The sequence below is a fragment of the Lycium barbarum genome, chromosome 9 (genome assembly GCF_019175385.1).
Source record: "Lycium barbarum isolate Lr01 chromosome 9, ASM1917538v2, whole genome shotgun sequence".
Taxonomy (NCBI): domain Eukaryota; kingdom Viridiplantae; phylum Streptophyta; class Magnoliopsida; order Solanales; family Solanaceae; genus Lycium; species Lycium barbarum.
The window spans coordinates 98,884,808-98,903,798 of NC_083345.1; the positions used below are offsets into that span (position 1 = coordinate 98,884,808).

Here is an 18,991-nt window from a genome sequence, read left to right on the forward strand (position 1 = left end):
AAATAGACTGCAATAGCGACTGCAAATCTTGATGTAGGAATACATTCGTATTTCAATGATTGTGGACATCAACCTCGGAATTATGCTACCTATTTTTGGCTATATATATGGATGACGACTCATCCCCTTCGGCATGTAGTCGTTTAATTCATATCGTCATTTTGAGGAGTGAGCTTGCCTTTGTGGCAAGACTGATACCTTCATTTTTTGACTCCGAGGAAGAATACCTGCTCGTCGACAGGGTTCACATCTTCCAAAAGGACTGGACTCGATTGTGAATACGGCATTTCGATACCGATATCAACGCGTCATTTTAAATTTTTAGATTTTTATGACGTCTAATCAGTCAATGTATCAAGGAAAGCCATGCGACATCTAGGCCGGGGTCTCAATACCTTGACACAATACTGTTTAGTGGAGACCGGGATTTTGGTATCGCGATTATGTCTTTCAGTAGTCTTTAAAAAATTTCTTTTGTAAAAAATCATCGTGCTCTGCAAAACGAACAAACTTATCAGCGTAAAATCAAACTTTACTTAAGGAGCGCTTCGTTACCCTTTCTTATACTCTTTTGCGCCGCTATTCCTTGAAGCTTCTTCTTCACTCAGCTTGTTGTCGTTACCCTATTTTAAACATTCTCGCAAACGAGTTAGCGTAAAACATCCATGCTTGTTTGTTCCTGCATCCATAGAAAATTTGTCAGTTTCCTATTTGGTCGACGGCTCTCCCTGCGCATGGACTTCTCCCGTTCACATTTTGGCAGGAAAGGATGCTCATTTTCCTTAAAATCTTTTATTTTTCTCACAGAGCTGAAAAGTTTTTTAGCCGATGATTTTTTGGAGAATATATGTATTTTGGTATATTATATATGTTTCGAAAATGATATATTTTACACACGCCCTTTTAATGTCATGAAATTGGTTACTCAAACAAGGTCTCCCATCTCTTTTTCTCCTTCTTGATCTTGACTTGTGAAATTTTTGAATCCCTTTTGAAAATTTTGCCCTAGTTTGTATACATCTTTATACCGACTTGAATTTTGCTATGTCGAAGGAATTTTTGAGACCCTCTAAAAAATTTTGTCCCAGTGTAAGTGTGTACTTGTCAATCCTTTATTTCATTGTGCTTGAGGAATTTTTGAGATCCTTCTCAAACATTCTGCCCCAGTGTAGAAGTTTTAATCAGTCCGTTCATTAGAACTGATATATTTAAGGAATTTTTGAGGTCCTCTCAAAAATTCTGCCCCAGTTTCCTTGTGAGGTTACCTTCATCTTTCTCTCGCTAAAACATTTCTAAGGTTTCCTAAGGTTTGTTGGGGATTTTGTTTGGAATGACCGAGCTTGGGAGAGCGCCTACGTATCCCGTTTCGAGAATCAGGTCGAAACGTAGTTCGAGGTAAACATGTTGGAATGTTTTTGTGAGATCGAACTTAAAAGAGTGCCTACGTATCCCAAAATAGGAATCAGGTCATGACGTAGTTCAAATACATAATTTTGGATTTTTGGTGAAAGTGACCGAGCTTGGAAAAGCGCCTACATATCCCCTTATAAGTATAGGGAATCAGGTCCTCGCATAGTTCGTACATTTTTTTTTATTTGATTTTTTCTAAAAATGCGAAATTGCAAGCAAAGCAACATAAACTATAAAAACTATGAATCATCGCAGTCATCTTCTCCTTCACAAGTAGTATCGCTTGATGGCATCTGAATTTATTGCTCTTGGCCACTCCTGACCATCCATTTCAGCAAGTACCACAGCTTCTCCTGATAGTACCTTTCGCACCATATAGGGGCCTTACCAGTTTGGTGCGAACTTTCCTTTATACCTTTCTTGATTAGGGAATATTCGTTTGAGCACCAATTGCCCAATTTGAAAAATCCTAGTTCTCACATGCTTGTTAAAAGTTCGCACCATTCTTTGTTGGTATAATTGACCATGACAAACAACAATCATTCGCTTTTCATCTATCAAAGCAAGTTGCTCATACCTCTTGTGGATCCATTCTGCATTATCCAACTCAGCTTCTTATATTATTAGAAGTGAAGAGATTTTTACTTCGGCTGGTATTACTGCTTTAGTGCCATACACCAACAGGTATGGAGTGGCCCCAGTTGAAGTTCTGGTTTTAGTACGATATCCCAATAATGCATGAGGCAGTTGTTCATGCCAATCTTTGTAGTTATCGATCATCTTTTTGAGGATCTTCTTGATGTTTTTGTTGGCGGCTTCCACAGCCCCATTCATTTGTGGCCAGTATGCGGTTGAATTTCGATGAGTGATTCGGAACTGCACTCATATTTCTTTTATCAAGTGGCTATGCAGATTAGACTCATTGTCTGTTATGATTGATTCTGGGATACCAAATCAGCATATGATATTGTTGCGCATAAATCTGTGACTACTTTCTTTGTTACTGATGAATAAGATACTGCTTCCAACCACTTGGTGAAGTAGTCTATGGCGATCAAAATGAAGCGGTGTTTGTTTGACGCAGCTGGCTCAATTGGCCCTATGACATCCATGCCCCAAGCGGCGAATGGCCAAGGTGACGTCATAGCATTTAGTTCTGTCGGAAGAACCTTTATTAAGTCTCCATGAATCTGACACTTGTGGCATATCTGGACGAATTTTCTACAGTCATTCTCCATGGTCATCCAGTAATAACCTGTTCTTAAGATTTTCTTTGCTAGCACGAACCCATTCATGTAAGGCCCACAAGTTCCGGCATGTACTTCTTTAATTAATCTTGTAGCTTCAACAAAATCAACTCATCTAAGAAATCCCAAATATGGGGTTCTTTTGTACAGGACATTCTTGTAGAAACCATTTGCTAACTTCCTGATAGTCTTCTTCTAATTTAAGGTGATTCCTTCAGGATACTCTCCTTTCTCCAAGTACACTTTTATGTCAATGTACCAAGGTTTTCCCTCAGTCTCTACCTCTACAAAAGCACAGTAGGCTGGCTGATCTCTGATTTCAATTTTGACAGGATCGATGTATCTACTGTCGGGATGCTGAATCATAGATACTATTGTTGCCAATGCATCAGCAAACTCATTTTGGGTTCTTGGTATGTGTTTGAACTTGATTTCTTGGAATCGATCTGCCAATCTTTGCACAAGTACAACATACAGTATGATCTTTTCATTCTTGGTGGCCCACTCTTCTCGAACTTGATGAATTAGCAAATTCGAGTCGCTAATTACCTGAAGATCTTTCACATCCACGTTGAGGGCTAAACGTAGACCCAAGATACATGTTTCATATTCAGCCATGTTGTTGGTGCAACTGAAGCTCAACTTGGCTGCCACTGGATAATATTGGCCTGAGTCCGAAACAAAGACGTCTCCGATTCCTGATCCTTTTAAGTGGACCGCTCCGTCAAAGTACACTTTCGAGCCTAATTCATCTTCATTTTCTTCGCCCTCAATTGTCATTATTTCTTCATCCGGGAAATAAGTCCACAAAGGTACGGGATTGTCATCTACTAGGCTTCCTGCCAGTAAATCTGCTAGTGTTTGCCCTTTAACTGCTTTCTGTGTGACGTATTGAATGTCGAACTCACTTAGTATCATTTTCCATTTGGCAAATTTCCCTATGGTCATAGGCTGGAAAAAGATGTACCTCAGGGGGTTCATTCTTGAGAAAATGAGTCGTGTATGAGGCCATATAATGTCTTAACTTCTGAGACACCAAGGTTAGAGCGCAACACCTCTTTTCCACAAAAGAATATCGGGATTCACAGGGTGTGAACTTCTTACTGATGTAATAGATAGCCCACTCTTTCTTGCCTATTTTGTCATTTTGTGCCAACATGCACCCAAATGCATTTTCCGATACTGACATGTATAGCAACAAAGGACTTTCTGGCCTTAGCGGGACCAAAACGGGTGGATTTGACAAGTATCTCTTGATTGTGTCAAAGGCTTTCTGACAGTCTTCAGTCCATTTAGTTGGAGCATCTTTCTTGAGGAGTTTGAGGATTGGTTATATGATTATTGTGGACTTGGCGATGAAGCGTCCAATGTAATTCAACCTTCCTAAGAAACTCATGACCTCTTTCTTCGTTTTTGACTGTGGTAATTCTTGGATCGCTTTGATCTTTATGGGATCTAACTCAATACCATGATGATTGACTACGAATCCTAGTAATTTTCCAGCAGGCACTCCAAATGCGCATTTTCCAGTATTCAACTTCAAATCGTACTTGTGGAGTCTGTCAAAGAATCTTCTTAAATGTTCGAGGTGGTCCTCACCCACTCGGGATTTGAAGACGACGTCATCCACATACACCTTAATCTCTGTATGCATCATATCATGAAATATGGCGGTCGTCGCCCTCATGTAAGTAGCGCCGGCATTCTTGAGTCCAAAAGGCATTACTCGATAATGATACATTCCCTATGGTGTGATGAACGCCGTCTTTTAAGCATCTTCTTCATCCATCAATATCTAATGATAGCCCGCGTAACAATCCATAAAAGATTTCACTTCATGCTTGGCCCAGTTATCAATGAGTATGTGAATGTTCGGGAGTGGGAAATTATCCTTTGGGCTAGCACGGTTGAGATCACGGTAGTCCACACAGATAGTTATTTTCCCATATTTCTTTGGTACCGAGACTACGTTGGCTAACCATGTCAGGTACGGAGTCACCTCAACAACTCCTTTCTGAATCTGTTTTTCTACTTCTTCTTTAATTAAGATGCTGACATCAGGCTTAGGCTACCTGATTTTGTGTTTTACCGGGGCAAATCCTTTAAGGATCGGCAACCGATGGGCAATAATGTTCGTATTCAAACCCAGACCAAGCGAAAACATCTTCACATTCTTTCAGCAAACTTCGATACCCTTCTTTCTCATTCTCTGTCAAATGAACACTTATTCTAGTTTCTCAAACCAACTCCTCATTTGCTAGATTAACTGCCTTTGTTTCCTCTAGGTTTGGCTCTGTTCTAGTATTTTTCTTCGATATCTATCAACCTTTTTGGTTCAGTTATCCCTTCTTCTTGATCGTCATTTTATTCGTCGTCGTTTTACTTGTTTTGTGACATGTCATGACATTATTTGTGGCCTCTGTATTATTACTGTAAATCAAAATAACACGGTTATTAATCATGTAAAAGCAATTTTAATTATATATATATATATATATATATATATATATATATATATATAGGTAGAGTAAAACGATTTTGTCTTTATTGTAAACTTTGAGGCGTTTTCATTAAAAGTTTAAAAGAGTGATACAAACTGTGGTCCTGACTCAGAATGGAACATTGACCCATTTTTGTTATTAAACAACACGTAGTAAGGAAACATGAAAAGGCGACAAGCCGGCAAGCTAACTTTCACCATTTTTTCTGAAAATGAGCATAAATGAGCATTCTGGCTACCGCAGAGTGAACAACGGGATAGAAGTCCATCTGCTTGTTGTTTCTCCTGGTTCAGCATGATGAATCTCTAATTCTGCAAAGCATTCTTCAATGATGGCTGCGCATTCTTCTTCCCAAAACAAGGTCCTTAAACCCTTTTCTGGATCTTTGTTGTTGTGACTCTACGGGCCTGCTGTGAAGGACTGGTATAGATGAGGGAACGCCTTTCTCATTTCAACGGGGCCTCTTGGTCCATATTCTGCTTCTTTTTCTTCTGACTCACATGGCTCGTATCCAACCCCAAATCGATAATTCCCATTTTTTATACTCACTGGTTCTTTGATTCCTTGTAAGTTCATTCCTAGACCTTTCTCGGGCTCAAACCCGCTCCTTATCATAGTTGTAGCAACCATTTTGTAGACCAGTGGCATATGGGTATCTTCATTATCTCCCCTACGATCTATCGTGGCTAGTTCAATGGTGTGAAAATCAGCACCAACTGGTGACTTCTCCATGACTGGTACAGAGTTGTCCGGATAGTTGTGGACACTTCATTTACCATGAATCACGACTTCTTAATCATCCCATATGAATTTGAGAGACTGGTGTAACGAAGGTGCTACAACTCCGGCGGTGTGCAACCATGGTCGGCCTAACAATAGGTTGTAGCTTATTTTGATGTCCATGATGACGAACTCCGCTACGAACTCCGTGGGGACCATTTGTATATGTATTTCTATTTCTCCAATTAGGTCGTTGGTTGCGTCATAATAAGCTTTTACATTGGTTCGACTCTAACGGATCTTGCCAACATCATACCCGAGTTGTTTCAAAGCCGTCACAAGACATACATTCAACCCAGCCCCTCCATCAATCAGCACTTGAGGGATAATCTTGTCACGACATTTGACTGTTATGTGCTAGGCTTTATTGTAGGACTCCCCTTACCTTGGTAATTTATCATCAGAAAATGATAGCTGATGTGCTCGTACAACATACCCTACGATCACAACCAATGTTTCACTTGTAGTGTCGACGGGCACCTGGACTTCATCCAAAGCTTTCATTAAAGCCAAGTGATGTTGAGACGAACTGAGTAGCAATGACATTACCGATATCCTGGCAGAGGTCTTATGCAGGTGCTCAACAATCGAATAATCCTTGACTGGCATTTGCCTCAAGAAGTTTTCAGCTTCGCCTTCGGTGATTGGTCCTTTCTAAGGATTTTCGCGATGTGGCGCTTCGGGCATAGGTTCTTCTGAGGCATAACACCTTCCTGACTTGGTCATACCCTGAACCACAATAGTTATCTCTTTTTCTCTATTGACCATCATTTGGTGCGACATTTTGATCACAAAGGGTACATTCTCAACTGGTCGTGATGTTTTGAGTATGAATGGATCGTTATGAATTTGAGCGACTGTTGAGGGATATTTGAGCACGAAAGGCTCTTTTTTGGCTACAACAGATGTCTCAGATTGCTTCGTCAGAGGGTTAACACTTCTCTTCGCTCTTATAGAGACATCGAGGCGACAGTGCTTTCTAAACCTTCAATATCTGAATGAATTGTCGCAGGGCTCTCTTCCCATTCGTCACCTCTTTCTATCATGTGAATTTGATGCCCTCCATGTTTCGGGAGGGGATTTGTGTCCACATTTGGAGGTGTTGGTTCCAGGATAAGCACATGATTGTCAATCATATCTTATTATTTGTGCCTTAGGTTTATGAAATATTCGGTGGCATGGCCAACTTGGTTAGAATGATAGGCGTAAGTGAAATCCGGCCTGTACCATCGATCCGTGGAATGTTTTGGGTGGAACAGAGTTCATTCGCCCGACATCTCTTAGCTTGGCAAATAAACTAGTCCTTGATTCTGGCAAAGGAGTGAATGCTCTAATAGGTTTCTTTTGGGGTGCCTAAAAGTTTGCTGGCGGAGGCTAGTTTTGGGGAGTTTGGTTATTGGGTGCTGGCAATCGATAATTTGGTCGTGGAGCTCGGTTTTTAAGTGCTGGTATTTGATAATTTGGTTGTCGATCTCGATAGTCAAGTTGTTCGTAGCATATAGACATTGGGCTATATTGGGGTGAAGTGGTTATATAGTTGGTTGGTGGAGGTGATTGGTAGTTATCTGGATTTTTGTGGGTCCTCTATTTTCCTCAGCTTTTCGGGCTAGTAATTCTAGAAACATAGGCTATATCTTCTCTTTTCTTTTTGCCACCTGCAGCGCCAGACGCACCTGCTCTATAGTACACTAACAATCCTGCCAGTCTTGAGGCCATCTTTGATATCTTCCCCAACAGCGACTAAATCTACAAAGCAACTTCCTTTCATAGTTATCATTTTGTCAAAGCAATCAGCTTCTTGGTACCGTATGAATGCGGATACTAGCTCAGCTTCAGCCATAGGTGGTTGCACATGCGCCGCTTTATCTCTCCAGCTACTAGCATATTCTCGGTAGGTTTCAGTCGATTTCTGATGAATTTTCTCCAATGAGAAGCGATCACGCACACATTCCACATTGAAGCAGAATCTTTCCATGAACGAACTTGCCATTTATTCCCATGTTTTCCATCGGCTAATCTCTTGAGAGATAAACCATTCCATAGTTGTGCCTTACAGACTTGGACTAAATAACCTCATGAGCAAAGCTTCATTTTCGCCATTTCCAACCAACTAGTCGCAGTAAGCCCTCAAGTGGGCTCTGGGATTTCCCAACCTATTGAAGTCATCAAACTTAGGAATTTTGAAGCCTTTTAGTAGGCCCAGGTATTGATGTATACACAAATCAGAGTATCTTAACCCCTCTTTCTTTTTAGAGCCATGTTCCAGTTCAACAATTTTCTTCCCCATTTCCTTTTCGATCTTGTCTATTCTTGCTTCAAGAGCATTTCCATGTTCTCCAATTTTAGCGAAGAGTCAATATGCGTGACATGGTCCCGAAAAGTGATATTTGGTTGCACGGGGTGAATCACAGGAACTCTTGTCGCCCGAGAGACTTGATAAGCATTTGTGTTTGTAGCGTGAGCATGTGTTTGAAAGTTGGGGTTTGGTGGGAGGAATTCCCCACATGGGTGGTATTTTGGCATAGTGGAGTTTGAAAGTAGCCCTAGTCTGGGTTTGTGGGAAATGGTCAGGAATTGGTAAATCCAAATTTTGGAAAGTGGGTGGAGGTATCCTAGCCTCAGCATTAGTAGCATCTTTCATTTCGGCCCTCAGGCGGGCCGCTTCTTTTCTAGCTTCAGCAAACTGCCTCATCAACAGGCTATCAGCCTCTTCCAAAGGCATTCCAGCTATTTCAGCTATTGGGATACCCTCGACTAAAGTAGTTCTGTTCGAGGGAGGAGTTTCAGGCATGTTTTCTTCTTGAGGGTTTAAGGAAGCTGCGGCAGCTTTTGATCGAGTAACTGGTGCCAGCGAATCAACCCCTGTCTATAAGAGAAAACAACTCAAAAGCTCCAAAGTTAGCGTTAGATTTAAGCATGAAACACAAGATATCACGTTGTTTTCAATTTATAGCACATAGATTCATATATTTTATTTCAACTCTTGACTGAATCACATTCCAAGGGTATTTTGGTCTTTTTGTATTTTTTGGGAATATTGTTTTTTTGGTAAGTGGTTTTTATGCTTGATTTGCTTCTACCCATCCTATACTAAGGGGAATTTGGATTTTTTATTATAAAAGGACCGAGTTTTAAATAGACTGCCTACGTATCCCATCAAAGGGAAATCAGGTCCATTCGTAGTTCAGGCGTACACAAAAAAAGGGTTTTTCCTATGCTACCCGAAACATAGTTTTCGTACCCTGAACAGGCCTTATGTAGGATTCCCACGTATCCCCAATGGGACATCAGGTCAGCGTAGTTTCATTTACATAAAAGGGAAAGGGATATTCTATCTTATTGAAAGCAGTAAAGGGATACTTATGTTTTCCACCCAACCATACTAAGCGGGTCTTCATCGTCTTCTTTATTTTAATCTTCTATCCTTGTCTTCCCGCGACAATCCAAACATGACCTTCATTTATGAGGCGTTCCAGTTCAAGCTTGAAATTCACACACTCTTCAATGTCATGGCCAGGGCGGCCATGGTGATACATGCAAACCCTTTCTTTTGGAGATCCTGGGCGACCTTGATAGGTTTGTGGCACTGCTCTTATCTTCCTCACACTACATAGTAGGGAGTGAATCCTGGCGTATGACTCTACGAATTTGGAAAAGTCGCTTCTCCAGAACCTAACCTTTGATATCCTTTCTGGATGATTTCTTCCTTAGTCATGAGTCAGGAAAGAGTGGGGCCCCCATAGTTGGCTAATTCTCCCTTGGTCAATCCATTAGATAAGCTTCCTTTCCAATGCTCTACACTCATTGGCTATATATCCTGGCTGACTTCGGTGGTAGAGGCATTTTCTGTAAATCATAGAAGCATCGCATGGTGGCAACAGATTCAAGCTTTACGCGTACCCTCCAAAACTTTCTAAAGTCTCCAAGAGTTCTTATTTGGACAACTCTACTAGCGTACCCTAATTGTGTGATCTTGTGCCCTTAAGAACAATTGTGCATGAAACTAGAGGTTCCTCGATCTGAGATTCGTGCAGGTCTCCATAGACTTTCAGATTGGGGATAAGTAGTTCGTCATCTCCATATGGTATGGGGTCAAGCCCTTCTTGTTCATTGAGTGGGACATAACTCCCAAGTGGTACTTCAGGTGTTTTTCCCTGTTTTACCCGATTGGCAGGGTGTTGCTTTATTAGTCCTCAACATAAGCTAGGAGAGTTTCTGCTTCTTTCATTTTCTCATTGGTCGCCTTAGTGGTTTGTACAGCCTCTTTCGTTCTAGCAGTTGCTGGGGCCATTCAATCGTCCCAATGTCGATTTTTCTCACTTGTCGCTTCCATGTCCTCATCGTCACTGACTAGGTTGATGTAAGGAGAAGTTTCACTCATGTTGTCTCGAGTCTCTATTTCCTATTAGCAAATCAACCTTTTAAAAGTGGAACTAAATTTGTTTTAGGGGTTATTTCCTTTGTTTTTTCGTTTGGGTAGTGACCTGAACGTGGACCAATCAAGAGTTTCAACAATATATATGATTTTCACACAAAGCAGTTATATCAAGTAAGCATTTAGATAATATATAATTTGCTTTCCTATACCTCGTTGCTCCGAGGCTACTAGCGTATGAAGCAGAATTGTGCCATATGTAAAACAAATGTATTGTTCCCAAAAATATAAAAATCCCTGTTTTTCATTAATAGTATTTTACCAAGTGGGATTACAAGGCTTTTGAAGTAAATACAATAATCAGAAAAAATCCACTCCACGGACAGAAATCTGCTCTGTATCATCTCACGCGTTCCTGCCCTTCGAAGGGCGGTCTGAATGGCTATGTGGGCTTGCATCAGTGTTGTCCCGATCTACTGACCCCTCTGATCGTCGAGCAATGACGTCCCTGTATCTATGACTCTTCTAACAAAAGTGTCGAGCCATTACAAACTCTCTAATGAGGCATTTGGCTCGTCTGTCAAACTCTTGATTATCTCTTGATCATATTTTGTTTTTGCTTGATGATCCATTTCTCTCCCTTCCAATCGTAATTTCATTCTTCTAACCTGAATTGCATTCGCAGCTTCCCTATCCCCAGGAAATTTGTACAGATACGGCCTTGGGGCAGTAGTACCTGCTAGCTCAGCCCTAAGCCACTCGTAGTAGTTTTCATCATGACTTGGATTGTTTGGATCTTCATCCAACTTATCTTCCTTTATCACATTCCTCCAATCCTTCTGAGCATCTTTTATGCCCTCAATACGACCTTCTTCATAATCTCGTACAAACTCTCCCATATTACCCACATTCGGAACAACCTGTCTCATGACAAACTGTCTAAGTACTCTCAATGGTGTGCAGGGTCTGATTCCCCTAATGCTTATAAGCGGTAAATATGGATGTCTACAGCTCTTAACGTAAACTGTCTTGGAATGAAAATCAGGTACCCTCTACCTGATATGTTCCTCTCTTAGTCTGGAAAAGATATGAGCCCATCCTCTTTTATCTTGAACCCCCCAAGGCATAGAAGTGACTCCCAAGTCATCTTCTCTTAGGGCCGGATCTCGGCAAGTAGATAAACCGCTCTTATCTAAATACTGAAGTATCCACCATTGAACTAAAAGGTTGCAACCCTGAAATAATAGTAACGGTAGCGGCATTTTCCCAAAGCTCGGTATATATCTGATAAGATAATAGGGATGATGTCAAAATATTTAGTAAGACCATTCGTCGTAACTCCCATAAGGATAGCATGGACAACAAAGACAACTCGAGTTTCAATAGCTAAGGAGACATTTAGTGAAAATACCATGGTTCCCAGTAGACAGGTGATAAAGTCTAGTGTTTGGTTGGCTTCCCAGGACTGGAGTGAGAAAAACTCAAGGATGTGGTTCTCGCACCCCTGTTTGGATGAATACCTGCCATATAACTCTCTAAAGGCTATAGTGGGTCCCTGTGGCCAATCGGCTTTGTTGATAGGAAACATGTCTTTTATTTCTTTTAGGGTAAGTTTGTGAGGGATAAGGATATTTTGAGCTAATTTCTTTTTGAATCTGTTAGCACTTCCTACTCTTTCCAAGACATATTTAATCTCTTCTAAAGTGGGAGTAATCTCTATCTCTCCAAATCCAAACACCATTATGTCGTTGTCCCAATAACTAGTAATAATCTCTAGCAGATCGGGATCCCCAGTCATATCCATCAACGAAGGTGGATGCCCTATACAACCCTTTATCTCTCTCTTCTGATCATTAGTCAAACCTTTCCACTACATCACTAAACCTGGTGGTGGACCCACAACCATATCAAACTGCACATTAGGATACATCTGCAAGACAGAACACTATTAGTTCCCCACCCCTAGAAACAGTAATTTATTTCACACACGGCACAATAATGCTTCCAAATAGCAATTAGTGGGATGCAGTGTCTTCAGGTTTTTACACCATCTGAACACAGTAAGGTATCTTTCCTGTCCGATTCAGGTAGGTCTGAGATACCCAAACTGGTCTATTGTCAGCATGCACTATATCAGTAGAGATTTGGTTTCGCTCTGCGCTAATTATTCTAGAGTCATTTTTCAAGCGAATGACACAGGTTACCCAAGCGGACAAGCTGGGGGTGGGCTCTCTAAGCTTGTGGGATGACCGCATGCCCACTCGACCTTAGAGACCTCCAAAGAATATACCAAAAGGTTTTTAGTGAAGGTATGACTGCAGCTCATCCCATGTCGTCACCCTTTAGAAAAAATGTAAAATAAATGCTAGGAGTGGCGGAGTATGCATGCATGAATGACAGTTACATTTTGCGAAAATTTTAAACACATAAACAATTTATATCACACAAATTATTAAAACCCTTATGGTTAGAACCTTAAATTGTCCCCAGCAGAGTCGCCATCTGTAGCGCTTCTATTTTTTCGATTCGTATTTGCACTTGCCTCATTTAAAAGGAAAGTGTCCCGGGGAAGTACGGTTGTCAATCGTAACGGGAAAAAGGAAAAAATATACTTTTACGTCGATGGTGCTCTAAATGGACTTATTTTAGAGTCGCCGCCTAAATTTTAGGAAATTAGGAAAAATCAGTTCGAAAAGGGTTCATTTAAAGCGGTTTAAGTTTTAAAATAATCCTAATCTAACCAAAGTATGGGTAAGGGTTCTGGTGATCCCCCGAGGAAGGTATTAGGCATCCCGGTATTAAAGATCCATAAAATACAGTTGACCTACGGGTTCTAATAGCATGTCCTTTGCAGATATAAATTGTTTATGGTGAAAAATTGTTTTGGCTTATATTTCCGCAACAAAAGATTTAGTCATTCATGAAATATAACATGTTTCAAGGAACAAAAGTGGTAAAATTTTGCCCAAAATTGGACTTTTAGGGTGTCAGACTAGAATACTTAGGCTAATACCCTAAGGTTCTTAGCCTAAGTAGGACTCTATGTAAGTCCACCCAAAAATAGTTTTGAAAAACTATTTTTTAGTATAGTAAATAGTTTTTAGGAAAATAATTTAGGCATACTATTATAATCCGTATATTAATCGTATTCTATATAGTCCATTTCTATTCAACCTTTCGCCAAGTTTTAGTCAAATTTTATTTTTAGTCTAAGTCTAAATAGTCACAATTAGTCCCACAAGTTTTGAATATTAGTCCAAATCAGTCCACACGTCCAAGTCCACAGGTTTCATAAATGTTCAAAGCAGACCCAAATTTCATAAAAATCGGCAGTTTTGGTACCTTTAATAAAATTAGTCCCAATTTGCATTAATGCCTTAGAACTAGTCTTAAATTTGTGGCAAATTCATTTTTTGGCGACTTTAAAATACGAAAATCTCATAAGGGTTCCAATTGGCACAATAATTATGCAAGTAACAAATTAATGTACATAATTTAAATAGAGATAGAGAGATTGAGCTGACCAAGCCGAAAAAGAAGGTATTTATGCAATCGGGTTCATCTTAAATCCAATGTATGCTCCATTTTACTCCGAGGGAAAGGTTGACTTGATCTAGATACGTTATTGGGCCCCATTGGGACCCACCAACGGTTTTGAATGGGTAAAGATACAAACGGGTATGCATGATATTAGTAGATATTCGTGAATTATACTATCTACAAAAATAGAAATTACAATAACTATTACACAAGCAAAAAATAAATTATAATTTATTTGGACTGACTCACTCAACAATTTAATGACGGCAAATGATAAAAAATATTCCAAATGGGAAATAAGCCCAAAACAATAGTAGTGATAAGTCGAGTATAATATCACAAGGGACAGGCCCAAATAACGAGTCCAGGTCTTTATTTCTTAAAAATTTCTAAGTGTCAAAGAGTAGTATACATTGGTATACCACTTGATATACTACTCCATTTTTAGAAACTATCAAACTGCTAGGGATGTGATATACAAGATATACTAGGTGATATACCTATATATGGAGAGCAAAATCACCTTGGGAGGCATACCCTCCATATACCCTATATGTTCCCATGTCCTTCCTTCAAATAACTTATCAAAACTATCCAGAAAAAACGTCCAAAACTCCCCAGAAAATACTTAAAACCCAGCAGTAGCACACACTAACAGGTAAGAAAATTTAGCTTCTCAAATGACAAGTTTTAGGAAAATAAATCAAGCAATGCTTCAGTAAAGCCAATAACATAAGATCTATGATTTAAGCTAAACAAATCAGCATCCCAAAATTCAACTCAATCAGGCAGTTTCTAAGTTAAGAAGCTCAAGTTTAATCTAGTCTAGAATGAGAGCAACTCTTAGTAAAAGTAGAGATTTTCAAAATTCCAGTTAAAAGGGATTAATACACTATTTTCATGAGCACAATTGCAAACAAGTGTTTTCAGTTTACCTTTTCAACCTTTCCAATTCAAATATCAAACCTTCATTCTTAGTTGTATTCAGAGATAACAACAAGTCAAAATAATGCACACAGAGTCCCTAAGCACAGGTAAGTCAAGCTAAAACAAATCAAAGATGACCAGCTTTTTAAAGTACTCACAGATTCTAAGTGTCACAACAAAATAAATAGACAATCAAGGAGAAGTGAGGCAAGTAAGCACACAAATGGTTTAAATAGTTCACACACAGGATCTCTTCTTCCTTTTCAAGTCGGTTTTAACTTTGAAGAAAAGATAACCAAATGTAATGCATTTTTCAAAGCAAACAGAGACACCTTATGGTGTTATGTAAGAAAATATATAAATAAATGGAAAGTTGAACCTTCACCGAGTCCTCTAACACTATATGTTCTACCAAGCACATTTTTTGCCCAGAACCAGTTTATTAATCAAGTCTTAATCACTATCAAGGGAACTTCATGTAAAAAATAGGGTCAAGAAAAAGCAATCAAGTGAACCAAAGCAAACACACTTTCACAAGAGGTTTAAAGCTACTTTTAAAGTTTTAGTAGTCTATTAATTAACTAAGCTTAGTGATCAATGGTGGGCAGAACAAAATTCACAATTCCAACTTCAATAGCCCATTCAGGTTGCATTACAACTCTTAACAAGAATCATAAAGATCGGTCTTGACACAAGAGAATTTCACTCATTTTCCATTTTCCAAACTTGGGAAAATAAGCAAAATTGCAAGCCATAACACAATCCCCAATCTTTAAGTCAAACAGGTTTGTTGCCTTACAATTTTAGTCAATTTTAGTCTTGTTTAGCAAATAGCAAACTCAGTTTTCCTCTAAGACAACCAAATGGATTCAAGACAGTGCCAAGCTTCAAGATAGCACATAGCAACCATTTATCACTTCAAGGTCAAAATAGGTTCTTTCAAATCCCTACATGACTTAAATGATTCAAAATAGAAATAGAAGTCAAACAAAAGGGAATTTCTAATCTTTTGTAATTTCAACTCTTAAGACTTCAACTAGGCACACATAAGCATTAAAGAGCAGATTAGGCTTCATTTTAGCAAAACAAGTCTCCATTTTAACTCCCATATCAACAATTTGTAATCTCAGGGTCCTATAGGTTATATATGAACTCACTTCAGCTCTCTTTGAACACTCAGTCAATCTTAGTGAGTCATAAGACTTAATTAGCTCCTTCTTTCAAAATAGTAATTATACTCAAGCAATTTCCAGAATTTTAAACTACAAATCAGCTCCCGAACATGACTTAAGACCATCTTCACAAAGAACTGTAAATACATTAGCCATAAACCAAGTTATAAAGGACTTAGTACTAGTTTTGTATCCTATTTTTTTAGGCAATCTAGATAGCAGAGGGATGAAAAAACATGATCCTTAAACCCAAAGTAAACTCACAGTACCTAGTGTTACAGGGTACAACTTTACCATGATCCCCTTAGGTCGCTATATCTTAGTTTAGGTTCATTAAGAGGTCATAAAGACTTAGCTAATTACAAAAATTGCCTTATCATACAAGCAATCTTATAGAGAACATTAAGAGTGAGAGCCTTAAGCTACTATTCCCAATTCTTTACTTCAGGATTTGAACAAACAGATTCAATCACAAATACAAGATTAGAATAGAGTTCAACTAAGATGTAATGTCAAGTCAAAACCAAAAAATCCACAAGAGTAGGAGGGATTATAAGACTATCTTTAGGAACAAGCATGAGTCAAGTAGGGTCAAAGAAAATCACAAGTGATGGAGAACTCACACGAAAACAATTATAAGTCTCAAAGGAGGTTCATGCCATTGTCCTAGGTCACAAAGTGCTATACTTCAAGAGTATTACAATCAACAAGACAGCATATGTAAGTTGCAGGATCAGTCATAAGAAAATAAAGAAGGGGAGTCATGAAACTATCACTATGCTCAGTTTCAAGAATCCTAACTTTTGAGGTTAAATTCTAGTTTTTATTAATGTCAACCTGGTTTGGCAAGCAAAAAGGATATTTATAACTTATCTAGCCAAGGCAAACTCATAGAATATATCAACAATGATTCAAATGAAGGATTGACACACATACAAAACCTAAGAGAGTCAGATCATTCTTGTGGACTAGCTAGACAAATCATAGACTTATCCAGTTCCTACTCTTAGACAAATTATTCTATCTTTTAGGGCCTTTAATCCACATTTAACCATTCTAGTGTTCCTTAAACAAGTATACAAGATCATTTCCACTTCTCAGATGTCTAGCCAAGTTAAAAATGGCAAATGCATATCAAATAAGGCAAACAATCATAAAAACAAGCAAGAAGTCCCTTTCTTATGATCTTAACATGTCACTCAAGTCAAGTAAAGGAGAATCGGGGATTAAGAAGTCATTCTTTACAGATTTGGGAAGAAAATAATCCCAAAGGAATGAAAACAAATTCTAGCACACATAATACCGAACAAGCAGAAGTTTAAATGTCTTCAAGTTCAAATATACTTGAATAAAGGTATAAGCATCATATTATGAGGTTTTCAAGTTATTTTCTTCTTTTAAGTAATCCTAGAAGATCATTGAAATTAACACACAAGGCGGATTCAAACAAAAACCAGAGGTGTACATGAACAAGTCATTTTTTCCAAAAAGAAACAAAGCCTAAGTTCATTTTTTGAAGCCAGTTCTTATTTTATGACCACTTAATCATTTCAGAGATGTTCGTATCACTTCAACATACCATTTAGAATATAGCTTAACTACTAATTAAGGAACACAAGAAACAGGCTTACTTTAAGACTCTAAACAGTTTTTTAGATGATGAACATATGGCAACCATCTATAAAACCAGCCAGATGATCCACACCTTATTAAGGACCATCCAACAACTAGAAGGTGAACTAAATAACCATAACAGGACAAAAGGGTATTCAGGAACTATAGGAACAACAACCAAATGGTCTCAAAAATGAAAAAATATACCCTTCCAGCCTTTTAAGACTAACAAATGAGGCAGTAAATAAGATCCAAAGCAAACAAACAACTTATTTTAACCTAGTAAACCTTAATACTCAATAGTTAATTACTAAAAAATCTTTTCTTTTTCTTTTTGAACTTCATTATATCCACATTATAGCATGACAGCCTTAAAGTTTTAATGAAACAGTAACTAAACAAGACTTGTGTCAAAATAGACTTAGAACCACATATAAATAGATACAGATATTAAGTTCTTCAAAATCGAATCTTAAAGTAGCTTTGAAATCACACATAGGTAGACAATACACCAAACAGATTGAAACAGGAAATAACAATACACCAAACAGATTGAAACAGGAAATATAGAAAATCTAGAATAGGATAATACCTTTTTATAGGGCAACCAAAAGATCAAAATAAGAGAGATTGGATCACAACTTCAGCACCAACACTTAAACCTTTGTAAATCAACCTTTTCTTTGATTTTTTTATAATTTCAGTATAAATAGAGTAGTCTAAATAAAGTATGTATTTTTAATGCTCGTGTATGGTCTAGCAGTGATATAGTATAGAGTCTATAATATAGGTGGTATATCTGTTGAATATTTGTAATATATTTGGAGATATGTATGAAGGATTTTTTACTTTGGATTTTCAAACCCCCCAAAAAAAAGAGACTTCCCTCGAGTGGCAACTTTCTTTCTATTTCTAGGAATAGAAATAGGTCTAAGGGACAAAAATGGAAAGGAAGCCCATCCATCACTGAATTGCCCCCAATTTGAAACCCTCATTCAAAATATTCAAAAATCCAGCAAAGGTCCAATAGATTTACAGCTAATTTTTGTACTAATTCGTACCTCAACCAATCAGAAATTCACATATCACACAATATAACAAATTTATATCCTAAAATGAAAAATAAAAATCCAAAAAATCAGCAAAATATTAGGATAGTACACCTAGTCATTAATAGGACAAAAAACCAGTACATTCCACCGACTAACTAGGCTAGAAACCCCTAAAATGGTACCCAATCTGAACTCTAGGAAATTTCCCTAGGTTCCCTCATTTAAGTGTGTATGGCGCACAAGTTGGCTAAAGGCTCATGGCCTCGCCCATGGCAAACACACACATGAGGAACCCTAAGTAATATCCTAAAAAAAAAACTCAGTTCACGATTGGTAATTAAAACTTATACAAAATTGAACCTGGAAAACGTAA

General features: G+C 38.4%; 1 protein-coding gene across 1 annotated transcript; it reads right to left on the reverse strand.

The window, feature by feature from the left end:
- Positions 1–2,852: 2,852 nt before the first annotated feature.
- On the reverse strand, positions 2,853–3,275 carry LOC132612060 (uncharacterized). The gene has a single exon (XM_060326404.1). The coding sequence runs from the start codon at positions 3,273–3,275 to the stop codon at positions 2,853–2,855; it is 423 nt and encodes a 140-aa protein (XP_060182387.1).
- Between the last annotated feature and the right edge of the window lie 15,716 nt (positions 3,276–18,991).

What these genes read in the sequence shown, in the direction of transcription:
- LOC132612060 (XM_060326404.1), bottom strand. Translation starts at nt 3,275, where the DNA reads ATGGCTGAATATGAAACATGTATCTTGGGTCTACGTTTAGCCCTCAAC.